The sequence below is a fragment of the Formica exsecta genome, unplaced genomic scaffold (genome assembly GCF_003651465.1).
Source record: "Formica exsecta isolate Colony F162 unplaced genomic scaffold, ASM365146v1 scaffold2, whole genome shotgun sequence".
Lineage (NCBI taxonomy): Eukaryota > Metazoa > Arthropoda > Insecta > Hymenoptera > Formicidae > Formica > Formica exsecta.
The window spans coordinates 4132988-4146640 of NW_021849297.1; the positions used below are offsets into that span (position 1 = coordinate 4132988).

At 32.2% G+C, this 13653-nt stretch overlaps 2 protein-coding genes across 2 annotated transcripts; both read right to left on the minus strand.

The window, feature by feature from the left end:
* Positions 1 to 302: 302 nt before the first annotated feature.
* LOC115234301 (sensory neuron membrane protein 1-like) lies at positions 303 to 4821 on the minus strand. Its single transcript, XM_029805276.1, has 9 exons — positions 4732 to 4821; positions 4536 to 4652; positions 4081 to 4238; positions 3497 to 3693; positions 2479 to 2684; positions 1828 to 2086; positions 1187 to 1398; positions 720 to 946; positions 303 to 501 (listed from the first exon to the last, which is right to left on the minus strand). The coding sequence occupies exons 1-9, from the start codon at positions 4819 to 4821 to the stop codon at positions 303 to 305; spliced, it is 1665 nt and encodes a 554-aa protein (XP_029661136.1).
* Positions 4822 to 10483: 5662 nt separating this feature from the next.
* LOC115234510 (tetra-peptide repeat homeobox protein 1-like) lies at positions 10484 to 11951 on the minus strand. Its single transcript, XM_029805644.1, has 3 exons — positions 11937 to 11951; positions 11194 to 11467; positions 10484 to 10902 (listed from the first exon to the last, which is right to left on the minus strand). The coding sequence occupies exons 1-3, from the start codon at positions 11949 to 11951 to the stop codon at positions 10484 to 10486; spliced, it is 708 nt and encodes a 235-aa protein (XP_029661504.1).
* Positions 11952 to 13653: the final 1702 nt, after the last annotated feature.

Sequence of the window (13653 nt, forward strand, 5' to 3'; positions counted from 1 at the left end):
TATATATACGTATATGTATAGACATATACAATAATATTTTCAAATTACAATTCACGGATAAGGCGCGGATATTGTTTCAATAGAATTATATTGAATTAAAATAATTTATCTAGTATAATTAGAATTATGCATGGGCTATTAGAATAATATGTTATCAAAATATTAATTAAATAACATAAATCCTCCAAATTATTATTTTCAACACGTAAATCGTAATCGATATCGAGCGATTAACGTCACTTCTCAACTTTAACTCTTTCAGTGTTCGCATAGAATAGGTAACAAATAATTATTACTCCCTGTTAATCAATGCTGGGTGGCACCATTCCAGCTTGTATGGTGCTGATTGTCGATTTTTGTGACGCGCTGTTCTGCTCTTTGCCTGTTTTCAGCAAAAGATTCGGTTGCAAAACGCTCCCCGCATTCTTCTCTTTATAATGTTTTACCGCGGCGGCGATCATCATGCCTATTCCACTCAGCATCATAAGCCACATCAATATCCTAAGGTAGGAGATCAAATAATGATTGCAATAATTTTAATGTAAATATATCTCGTAAACAAATCTCTATTGTAACACTGTCAATTTTTCAAATAAATTGATATTGTCTACAATATATGACAGAATATACAGTGTGTCAAGCATTTCCGATACAGTTAAAACAACACGATAAAAATAAGAAATTTTGCGATGTAATAAAAAATCGATAACTTTACTCACTTTGCGATTAAAATTTGTTTGTATGCAATTTTCAACGGTTTTATCAGAACATTCCCGAGTTCAAGACCGTCCTCTATATAGAATATTGGGAAGAGCACTTCCGGGAAGGATTTCATCAATTTAAGTTTAGGAACAGGTCCGACCAACACGTTGAATTGAATCTTCTTGTACGCTCTTATCGGCGTGCCTGTCATCGTTTCAAAGTGGAAAGTCATCTGATGCTTCTCCTGCACAGGTAGCAATTATAATCTCGTTATAATTCTTGTAAATACCATAACTTTTCGATAATTCATGCCAATTTCCGCGATTTAAGATTCATCCTGTATTGTTATCTTAATTAATATAGACTTTTCTTATCATTACTTCCGTAAAAATAATTTTATTATAATCCGAGAAATTATATATTAGTACATCTGTAATACTTTAACACACAAGTTTCTCGTGAACGACTAATTTCATAAACTTACAGGATCGGGATTCAACCCGTCAATCATCTCCAAGTATCGTGGATCCGAGTCATAAAGATGAGGTAGGCTTATTCTTATAGGCACGCTTTTGCAGGGACCTGCATTATATATATTTTTTGGCATACATCCCTCAGATTCAAGACAGAGACACTTGATATCCTCGTTCGTGGCCGGATCTCCTAGGTCTGCCGTATAGTGCAGCGTTTTGAAACCTGAGTTGAAAAATTATCGAAATTGTCTGATTTTATATTATCACATTAATTTCTAAATACAGAGTGTCTCAGAAACGAACGAGCGACGAAAGCGTGTAGCTTTTCGCAGAATTTTAAAGAATATCTAAGATTTTCAATGTTTAACGCACATATTTCAATATCTTACATCTTGTAAGCGTATCTTTATGCATAGTATTAATGAATCGAGTTTATTAAATTTCAACCTAAGACTTTCCAGAATTATTCTATTAGTAGGGTTTAATAAAATTATTTATTAGTTAGTTCTTTTGTTTGGCTTATCATTGAATATTAAATTTGGCTTATCATTGAATATTAAATTATAATAATTTGTAATTTATATGCATGAGAGAGATATTTAAAAAGTCAGTTCAAAACAAGTAATACTTCTTTATGGAAGATTTTCGATACCTTGAACCATTCCTGGTTCGACATAGTAAGCGGCTATACTTCGGCAGATGTCTGGAAAAACCGCCCAGACATCTCTATCTTCGGTGAGAAACGGCGGAAAAATAGTTCCGTCTGTGCCACGATAATCGTTGCATGGACCACTATCGGGCCATATGCTCATCTTTGTTTCATTTCCTATCGATAATACACGGCCGACGTCCTTGTAATTCTTGATTCCGCGGAATACTCTTATGCGATCCGGGGACTGAGTTCCATTTGCCTGAAATGCAAATTACAGGATATAATTAGAAAAGATACTATATTTTTAAATATATAATATTCTCTAAACAAAATATAAATATACATATGTGCTAAATATTAAAATAATTAATATTTTTATAAACTTTTTTATTAAATATTGTTCAAATTATTTTTTATAAATAAATTATTTTTATTTTAATGTGGCTTTCACAGCTCCATTATTTTTTGTTTTATAATATCAATGATACATTCAAAGATATATACTATATTTAAGAATTCTTTGTGTAAAATCAGTAATATATCTTTGAAGACTAGCAAAAGAGTATCTCCATAAAATTGTTTTTTATCTTGCATCAATATAAAAATATAGTTACGCAAAAAATGTAACTTTAAAATAATACAGGTACATACCTTAGCGAGAAAACCATATCTGTAACGTAACTCGCTCTCCCGGACGAATATATCTTCTTTTTCCTGTAACGCGCCACACACTGCGGATCCAGCGAAATCCTTTACATCCGAACAATCAACACGTACACCATGGAAGAATAGCTCTTTCATGTTGGTTTTAATAAATATTGATTCGGGTTTCTGGAAGATACTGTCAAACGCCTTGCCTAAGAATATTCATAATATAAGAATAAATGTTTGAATAATTTTTTTTATTCTATTTTACAGTTTCAAAATTTTGAACTATGCTGTAGCACATGTTACATTTCATGATACATATTTTAAAATAGACATATATCAGTACATGATTAATGCAACTGATATAAAAAGATAAACATTTTAGTGTTACAAATAAATTTCAATCAATTAATTATTATTTATTAATTATAATTAACAATAATTTTTAAATATTTATCAAATAATAATTAGAAACGGCCACATAAAAGCCAAAGAACAGATTGATGTTGTATAATATTTTTCGAATGTTTTAGGGGATTTAATACTGGAAACTCAGTTGTGTGCACATTTTTTTAATTGTGAAATGTCTCAATCTAAGATTTTTTTATACTCCCCAGGAGAAAACTTAGGGATGAAGGTGAAAAAAATATCGAAATGATAGTTGAACCAAGAATTCAAGCTCTGATACTTTTTTCATTTACGCCCATACATATAATTTTACTTCTTAAGAGCATAAAAAAAGAATCTCAGATTGACATTTCACAATAAAAAAAATGTACTACATACACAACCAGATTTCAAGAATTTCTTAAATCCTTCGAAAAATATTATGCAGCATCTATTTTACACTTTGACTCTTATTAAGAAGTTTCTAATTATTACTTGAGATAACTAAATAATATAGAAGCCCACTTTTGATTCCAAGATTAAAATTATTTAATAATTAATACATGTGCGTTTAATAATACATTTTAACTTTCTTAATCATACGATATGTTTATTTCGTAGCACAATTACATACTAATGACACTCATCGCAGCTGGCTTATCTCTTTGAATGATCAGGACTACTGCTATCATGATAGGATGAAACGTGTAAATCTCCGCATCCTCTGACATAACGCTCTTTTCCCGATTGAAGTACCAAGTTTGTCGCAAACTATACTCGACAGTATCGTCTGCTTCTCGGTCCACAATATTCTCTTTGTCTCGATACAAACTGAAAATAATTTCAATATTCATAATTTTTCATAATCTTTGTTTATTATTTATCACAATTTCAAAAATTCGCGGGCAATTAACTTTAAAAATTCGCGGGCAATTAATTTTCTTAACTGATTTATTATTTATGATTACTATTTTCAACTGTTATTACTAGGATCACAAATATACATTATTTAATAATCGGCGAGAATTGCACTTTCCAAATTTTTTCAACATTTTAAATGCATTCCACAAATTCGTATTCACATACTTTTTAAAGCTCTCTGTGCTGTGAAACTTTTACCCAGTTATTTTTACTATAAATTATGCAATTGGCTAAATTATATCTCGATATATATCGTAAATATAATTACAATATTATAAAAGAGATATTTATATTTACTCGTAATGAAAAGGTCCCACTTCCTGCACAATCGGTTTCGCTCCTGTTTTTATCTCAAAGGGATTTGTTACGTTGAAGATGTAGATCTTAAAATCCAGCGGCTGCGGAAGTTTCTCCCAAAAACCGCGTATTTCATCCCCCTTTTTCAGCCTAATTTGCTGTAAATTTATAAAATGTCACATTTTTACACGGAACAAGCTTTTCTTTTTTGTGTATCGAGAGAATATAGAACTCTATAACAAATTAACATTTTTATTTTCAATGTTAATAATTATTGATAATCAAATATGAGCTATAGTAAAATTTATTTAAAATTGATTGAAAAAAGATTTTATTAAATATTTACACGCTTGAAACTTAATTTATGGTGTCTCAAAATTGACAAAATTATCATTCTTTTAATTCTGAGTTTAGTATTTGGAAAATCGTCAAAAAAGGATATATAAATTACTTACAGATTTGACTTGTGATTTCAATATAGCGGGAAATCCTAGATTATAGATAACAAGCGTCATGAAAAACGTACAGGAGCCGGCGAGTCCTAGCCTTTTTACAGACACCATATTATTAATCTAAAACACACACACCACAAGAAAACTGAATTATACTTTTTTTTTTATCTTCGTCATTTCGATGAAAAATTATTAACACCTTATATTTGTCAGTAACATGTAGCACGATGTTGAGAATTTTGCCGATCGTGAAAAAGGATAATAGACGCCTCAGATTAGGATTACGCATTGCATCGTCTGTTTGACGCAAAACACGACGCGTATTGTTTTCTAATCCTTTACAAAGGAATTCTTGAAAAATGCCCATTCTTTGCACTGGCAAGAATCTCAATTTCCAAAACAGACAAAAAAATCGTGGATTATCAAATTTGACAAAATCTTGATTTTTAAAATCGACAAAATCTTCGATCTTTAAAAATAACATCAAATATAAGATTTTCAAAAATTAGCAAAATTCTTTTTGATAACACTTGATTTTTAAAATTAATAAAATTTCAATTTTAAATTAGCAAAATCTTTGCTTTTCAAATTAATGCAAATTATGAACTTCACAATTATCCAAAATTCTCGATCTTCAAAATTGACAAGCTTTCAGATTAATTTTTTTAAGTCACAAAATTTTTTATATTTAATTTTTTTTATTGGATTGTCTGTTTCCAGGAAGCATATGTAGCACACCTGAATAAATTTTTCTTCAAAAAGATTGTGTGACAAAAAAATGCTCTTTTTCGTCTTGTATTCCGAGATGTTTTAAATTTTGCGTTCTTGGACGTTTCTCGTCGTCGGTCCTCAGCAATTCTCACTGGTGAACTACCCATTCCCCCATAGTTTCTCTCACGGTTCACATTTTCTCACATATATAGCTATATCTACCTATATCTTTATTTATTCACCGTGATTCGACGACATCAGTTTATTGCGACTGCGCGATCAGTAGCTTTTGGATAACATTTATTGATCTGCGATAAAAACAAGTACGGTTATCAAAAGAGAATTCTGTGTGATTTGTCCATCTTTGCATTGTCTTACTTTTTACCGGTTCAAAAACAATTACATCAAGAAACTAATAATGCAACAAAAAAGTGGAGGACATTGTAATTTTAAAATGGTAGCAGGTTGCATCTTTGAAGAACAAAATCTGAAATATCAAGTTTTACGATATATCCAAAATGAACATATATGTTCGAAAAGTAACAGACTCCAAAATTATTTTAAATTATTTTTTTAATGAAATTTGAAATAGCAATTATATGTGATATTTTGCTAAGCAAAAGTAAACTGTCAGTACAACATTTATCATTTACATATAACTTATATATAAATTTACAATTTTTTTATATATAACTTACGTATAACATCTTCAAAATTGACCAAGCTTCAGAATAATTTTTTTAAGTCACAAAATTTTTTATATTTAATTTTTTTTTATTGGATTGTCTGTTTCCAGGAAGCATATGTAGCACACCTGAATAAATTTTTCTTCAAAAAGATTGTGTGACAAAAAAATGCTCTTTTTCGTCTTGTATTCCGAGATGTTTTAAATTTTGCGTTCTTGGACGTTTCTCGTCGTCGGTCCTCAGCAATTCTCACTGGTGAACTACCCATTCCCCCATAGTTTCTCTCACGGTTCACATTTTCTCACATATATAGCTATATCTACCTATATCTTTATTTATTCACCGTGATTCGACGACATCAGTTTATTGCGACTGCGCGATCAGTAGCTTTTGGATAACATTTATTGATCTGCGATAAAAACAAGTACGGTTATCAAAAGAGAATTCTGTGTGATTTGTCCATCTTTGCATTGTCTTACTTTTTACCGGTTCAAAAACAATTACATCAAGAAACTAATAATGCAACAAAAAAGTGGAGGACATTGTAATTTTAAAATGGTAGCAGGTTGCATCTTTGAAGAACAAAATCTGAAATATCAAGTTTTACGATATATCCAAAATGAACATATATGTTCGAAAAGTAACAGACTCCAAAATTATTTTAAATTATTTTTTTAATGAAATTTGAAATAGCAATTATATGTGATATTTTGCTAAGCAAAAGTAAACTGTCAGTACAACATTTATCATTTACATATAACTTATATATAAATTTACAATTTTTTTATATATAACTTACGTATAACTTTAAAATAGAAAATATAAAATAAAATAAAAATATAAAATAAAGTAATATTTTATCAAAATTTTTTTTTAAATCTTGCTACTTTACTGAATTCAAAATGACGGCGATTTAAATCTTTAAAGAATATAGAAAATGTAAAATATATTTAAAGAAAACGTAAAGTTTTAAGACTGTAACTAATTACAGAATAACTTTTAAGTAGTTGAAAAAATGTAAAATATAAAATATATATAGTTTATAGAATTATTTTATTCGTTTAACAATTAATTTTTTAATAACACAAATATATAATTGAACCCATCAAATTATAAGCATTTAAATTATAGCAGACAAAATTTTCTTGTAAGTTTTATTCATAATAAATTATATCAAAATTATACGGATAAAAACTCCAAAGTAAAACATTTTTGATATACGGCATTCATTTCACAAAAAAAGTCTTTTTTACGAAACATGTTTTTGATTATTGATAATATATTCAAGTATGTATTATCAATTAATTAAATTTTGGGAAAGGACAAGCTTGTCTATTCCTATGTATCGATTACAAATATAGTTTAATGTATGCGCGAAATGTATATGTCATTTTCGTTAGTTTCACACCTAGAAAAGAAAATGTCAAACATAATTAAATACACAAAAGTTCATATAATTCATTATACATTGGACTATAGATAGACTATAAAATATTGGTAGACTACGGTATCAGAGAAAGTAAAATTCACCTAAGCCCTAATACCTTCAATATTCTATTCTACAAATTAGCGTATTAATTTAAAGATATATATAAGAGTCATTTAATTTCAAAATAAAAATCTTCTCTTTAAAAGACAATTTAGTATAAAAAATAATAATAAATTTACGCAATGTGATAACACAGTAAATTAAATTAACAACAAATCAAATTAATATTATTTTTTAGTGTAACCTGATGTAACCTGTTTTACTGTCTCAATTGATCTCTCAAAGTTCATTTCTTTCGATCGCGATGATGTTTGTCACCTTTAAGTCAGTATTATGGATCCGCGCCTTTGGTGTCAAGTGTAACGCCTATCGAGCGCAAAAGGCGCCGAAGGATTAATTAAATATGAGTCCGCTATAGATACTCTATAGCACTCGCTACGAGCAACTTTTATACATTATTACTAACGTCTATCGTAGACGTAGTTATCATAACCGAGGTCCCATTAAAATAAATCGCTATATACAAAAGAAAGTCGAAGTTTCCGCGCGTGCAATTAAATAAAAGAATTAAAAAAGTCATATATCATTCTTTATAGAGAAGAATCGCAATCGCGAAGTTGTCAGAGAATCCAATGTATCCTCTGTGATAATTGTAGTTGCACACTTATAATCATACAATGCAATATAAATTAGCATTCTGCTAATTACCTTCAATCTTATGTAATAATATTTTCCTCCCCTCTTCATCAGTATTCGTACATATATATATTAACATATATCGAAAAAAAGCAATAACTATATTTTAATACAAATTAATAATTTCTCTTATCACACAAATTTAAATTTTTATATATAATTTTCTATAAAATAATAAAAGAAAATTTAAATAAAATATAAAATAAAATAAAATAGTAAAATAAAAAATAATCAGAAGAATTCACAAAATTGTAATGGAAAGAAAACCACATGTCGTAGCGAATTTACTTTAATAAATTCCATCTCTCGAATTACTCGCAAATTACAGCACGTAGATAAATAAACTACGAACTACACTTAACATGATGCATTATACTACACTACGAAATTCGGACCAGCATAATTTTCGTACAATTACGAATATGTTTATCAAATTTGCCTATTTATGTGGTCCACAATCAAAATTTCTCTTCACCAAAGCAGAACATTCGCGTTTTGTATCGAGAGAAAGAAAATCCGTGTCTCTACATTGCTAAGCGCAAAACGGATACTGAGAGCTATGATGGCGAAGAGATAGCGATTCGACGTAACGGGGTTACGGTTTTCTTTCAGAGCCCACCAATTTGACGGATGACATGAGCCTTTTTCTCGGATGACAGAGGGCGAGAACGCGTCCACGTGTTTTCGCGCTTTATTTACGGAACAGCCGTACGGTTGGCGAATGATGGTCGATAACCAGTAGCATCGCGTTCATTCGCACGATCGGTGATATATCGTGTATAGTTAACCCTCTTAGACACAGCAGCTGACGCGGTTATGCTTGCTTATCTTCCTTGTAACTATGGAATTTATTTGCTAAACAATTCATTACCTAAAGCAACTGTTAAGCATGCTGGAATAAAGATAATTTCATTTTTTCTAGCTTAAAGTGCGTTAAAGTATACAAGAATGAGATAATTTATTCACTTATCTTTTTCGCACATTTAATTTAAAATAATCAATACAGTTATATTGGAGATTAAAATTTTATTATATTCATGATGTTACTTTCTCATCGAAAAAAATATATATCATTCTGGAAATAATCTACATTGGAAGATCCATCCGCAATAAATCGCGATCGATGAATAATCGAAAATTGATGGTGATTGTTCGGGGTTGATTGAAAAAAATGTAGTTCTCGGACGTATAGACGCGAAAGTGGATTTATGTACGCTTCCTAACACGAGCCATGCGACGCCTCGGCTAATAATAAGTATTCGCTCGTCAACAATGCATGAGAGAGCCGCTACGTGGTAAACGCGACCTTTCCCTGTCGCCTCCATCGGTACACTTTTCCGATCGTAGGAGATGTGACGTTTTCCACCCCACATCGCTCGATGCGCAAGCACGGGGTGGAGATTCGAGGACACGCGATGGAGTCTCATTGGTCGACGATACCACCCTCCAACGTGATAGGGGGTTGCTAGATAACGCGGGTGCGCAAAAATCTTCGCGTTTACGTTTCTTTTCGCATATCTGTAGCGATTTTTATTGTTCTGCACAAGAAACTTTTTCCACAAAGGCTACATAGATTTTCTAACTGTAATATTGATTAAAAAGTACCTCAGTTTTCCAAGTTATCACACTTTGTTTGCATGATTACTTTCTTACATAGTCTCTGAAATAAATCGTATTATTATTATTATTTTAAATAAAGCTAAATATTTAATATTTTCTTTTTTACAAAATATAATATCATACATAATATTTAAAACATCGACATTAATGTAAAAGATTATTACTGAATATTAAAAGGTTAAAGGACAAGGACGTTTTGCCAAACTACGAAATAATTTAAAGCTTTATAAACTTGCTGCTATTAGGTATATAAATGCTCAAAAGTAAGTCATTCTTACCTTGTATTATAGCTACTTCACGTGTCGCACAGGTAATCTTGTTACTGCATTAATGATGATGACGATACTTATTAATTGAACAAGTTCACACTACTATCATATATGAGCAATGAAATTATTATATTATTCTCAAGATTGTTGAGAGGTATACATTTTGTTAAGAAATAATTTGTTTCGTTTCGTTTCTCTCTCTTTCTCCCATATATATATACACACATACAGATACACACATGGTACAAAAAATAAATTTTTTTATAATATTTATTTAAAAATCAGATATGTAAATAAAAATTCGCAGAGAAAAGTAATAAAAATTAATACTTAATGTATATTTCTAGTCGGGCAAGATTAATTATGATTCACGAAATCTAGAATAATTGCACTTATACATTATATTACAAAAATTATGCTTATATTAAATAACGATAAAAGCGACGAAAATATAATAATATCAAAGCGGAAATGTGCGCATTACCACCAGCCGTGCGATTTGTAGTGCGCGTGTACGGTGACCGGCACCGGATATGGTTTCGGCACGTGTACCGGTACGGCCACGTGAACCGGATACGGCCGGTCCACGTGTACGATCTTCTCGAGGGTGACGGGATATGGTTTCGGCACCGGCACCGCCACGTGCACCGGCCGATCTACCGGGATATGCACCGGTTTCTCAAACGGCACCGGGACCGGCCGGTCCACGTGAACGATCTTCTCGACGGGGACGGGATACGGCTTGGGGACTGGTACTGCCACGTGGACGATCTTCTCCACGGCTACGGGAACCGGTATGTGTTTGGCGATTGGTACCGCCACGGGCACCGCGATCGGCTGCGGTACTGGATGCGGTACTGGATGCGGTACCGGCTGCGGAAAGGGAATTGGCACCGCCGCTGAAAAAAAAGGGAATGTTAATTAATATAAATAAATGATTATAATAATTACAACGCGCGTTTTCCATTTAAAAGTTCCGCTTATGTAATAAATAAATAAAATCTGAAACACACAGAGGTAAATCACAATTTTGTTTTTTATCGTATAAATTTTTCAACAGAAGACAATTGATAAACGTTTTGTTATAAGCTACGTTTCAATTGTTGCATAATTTTAAATTAATTTTATATTAAAATGTTTTTATATATTTTTTCAAAGATTTAATAGATATATTTGATAAATTCAGTAACCGAATGGATGTCCAACGGCGATGGCTGGCTGTTCCGGCACATGTCCCGGTACTGGATGCGCAAGATCTGGCGCTGGAATCTCATAAACCGGAGCCGATGGAGCCGATGGCGGACCATACAGCTGTTCCTGATGTTCTTGCTGTAAACTGTACCCTTGCAAACCATCCAATTCTCTTTTTTCGTATTTCTTCTCCTTAATGATAGTCCTCTTCCGTTGCTCTGAATTTCTTCCAGCGGTAACTGCTATACCGCTGGCGAACATCAGTGGTATTATCTATGAAAACGTGACAGAGACATTAAATAATATATAGGATTTTTGCTTTGTAGAATTTTTTCTCCGATAATCATTTTTTAATTTTAAATAAATTTATTATTTGTTTGAAATTATCTATATTTAACAATTTAATTAAATTAATTATTTTAAGAATTGTACAAGTCCAATTTTTTCAGAATTTAATATTACTGCAGTGAATACAATTCGGACTCGTATGATTTTCAATTAGCAATTATTTTAGTGCGTTTATCAAAGTATAGATTAAATTTATTTTATATTTTTAAATCACGCGATAACTTTTTTTATAAACAATATAAAAAATGCACTATTATTCATCGCGATTCACAAATGATTCACAAATCACTGAATAAGAATGCGTCGCGTTTTTCATCTTCCGATGCCGTGAAAATTACATCAATCGAACTCGATTTTGAGTAATAAAAAAAAGCGAAAAAATTTGCGCTGGTACCAGGTGCAGCCTCATGACTGATGATTGCTCGAGTTTAAGTTGCTAGTGGCGATGCCGACGAAAAACTGAGTTCGCTTCAGAATCGTGACCCCCTATATATATTTATAGGGCATCACCCACGGTGCATCGTCCGACTAGTCAAAGAAGACGAGCGATTGTCGCGTGCGATTTTATGACCGATACACTTTCGCTGCCGCCCGAATCTGGGTATCAGCCAAATAGCGATTCGGGGCCGCGATTTTCTCTCCTACGTGGTCGAACGAAGGCGACGAGGAAGACGCACATCGAGACATCCTGGAGCATACATTAACGATGCATTCGTATTAGACGACCTTTACATTTGTCTTCTCGATCTTTACATAGTCGTGATCGTTCATGATACGTGAGCGTTCAGTTCAATATCGCATATACACCATTCGAGAATCGATTCGCGGAAAATGCATCAATAATGCTATTATAAAGCGTGCATCAAGAAATAACGCGTTCTGTTTAAACTACATCGTGAATTCGGTTTCTTGATACATGTGAAAAAAAGCTCCCTTTGATAAATCAGAGTTTATAATTAAAGTATTCTATGTAGAAAAAACTAATGTAAATATTTTTGATGAGGAACTTAGGGAGAAGTTAATATTAATAATTAATGTATTTGACGCATCGATAAAATAAAATATATTTTCATTCGCAATCGCTTCTTCAGCAACGGAGATCAGGCTCGGTTCCTTTCAGGCGCTTGCGGACCCTCTTTCTTTATTCGGTCAACGAGATCGAGACGGGCGCGGGTTTTCCTACACGTTCTTCCGCGTTATTTGCGAACTTTCCTAACTTTCATTTTCTAACACCGCCTGGTCGTTCTAATGCCGACCGCGCTACCAGTCATTCATTATTCATCGGCAAGTTCGAGCCAGCAAACGTGTAACGTACACACCCAATGACGTTGGTGAAGGTTTGCCAACCACGTATTGCGAATTAGTGGTTTATGCGCTGGTACGGTGTAACAAAAAAAAAACGACTGTGTCGAACGTGTGCGATCCGAAAGCATTGACGAGGGAACAATGTCGTCTGCACTTACGAGATAATAAAAGAAACGTTTCATAGCTCGAGCGCGAGCTTTTACCGTTTTTCTTTTCTTCCTTCTTTAAATGCACGTCGTGAATTTTAATTTATCTTCCTCTCTGCTTTCTATATCTTTGCATATACATATTAATATTATTATCTTATTTAAATGCTTAAAAGCACAACTTCATGGTTGGGGATACTTTCGGCAAGATGTGATTCACGTTAACTATTGCATATTTTCTTATTCCATACCATAAGTAAAATCGTAATATACATATAGAGATAATAAGCACTTGTTAGAATTAACTTACAATTAAGTAACAGAGAAATTGTCAATGCGCGTGATTGAAACTTAGCTATTGTATTACAATTTTTACAACGTTATCACAACTTTCGTCGCATTGCAGATAGCGTTAATTCGTTCGTAAAAAATTCTTGAGTGTTTTATTTTCACCGTGCATACGCGCGGAAGTGCGATTCAAGCATAATTAAATAGGCATAGAGATATAGGTAAGTGATAGCTTCGATATCGTCGAATGTAATTATGGCGTCAGCACTGTGAACACAAGCCCGTAATCGAATGGGAAACTGGTGTCGTTCTTGGCAAAAGGCTCACATGTGACTCGAATCCGAATAGTTAATAATTTAATTTTAATTTAAA

Excerpts from the sequence above, each read along its gene's own strand:
- LOC115234301 (XM_029805276.1), bottom strand. The coding sequence starts at position 4,821 with ATGCGTAATCCTAATCTGAGGCGTCTATTATCCTTTTTCACGATCGGC. Across the intron at positions 2,685-3,496 it reads AGCTGCGATGAGTGTCATTA|GCAAGGCGTTTGACAGTATC; the intron begins GTATGTAATTGT and ends GAATATTCTTAG. Across the intron at positions 1,399-1,827 it reads CGAACCAGGAATGGTTCAAG|GTTTCAAAACGCTGCACTAT; the intron begins GTATCGAAAATC and ends TTTTCAACTCAG.
- LOC115234510 (XM_029805644.1), bottom strand. Across the intron at positions 10,903-11,193 it reads CGCCGTTGGACATCCATTCG|CGGCGGTGCCAATTCCCTTT; the intron begins GTTACTGAATTT and ends CTTTTTTTTCAG.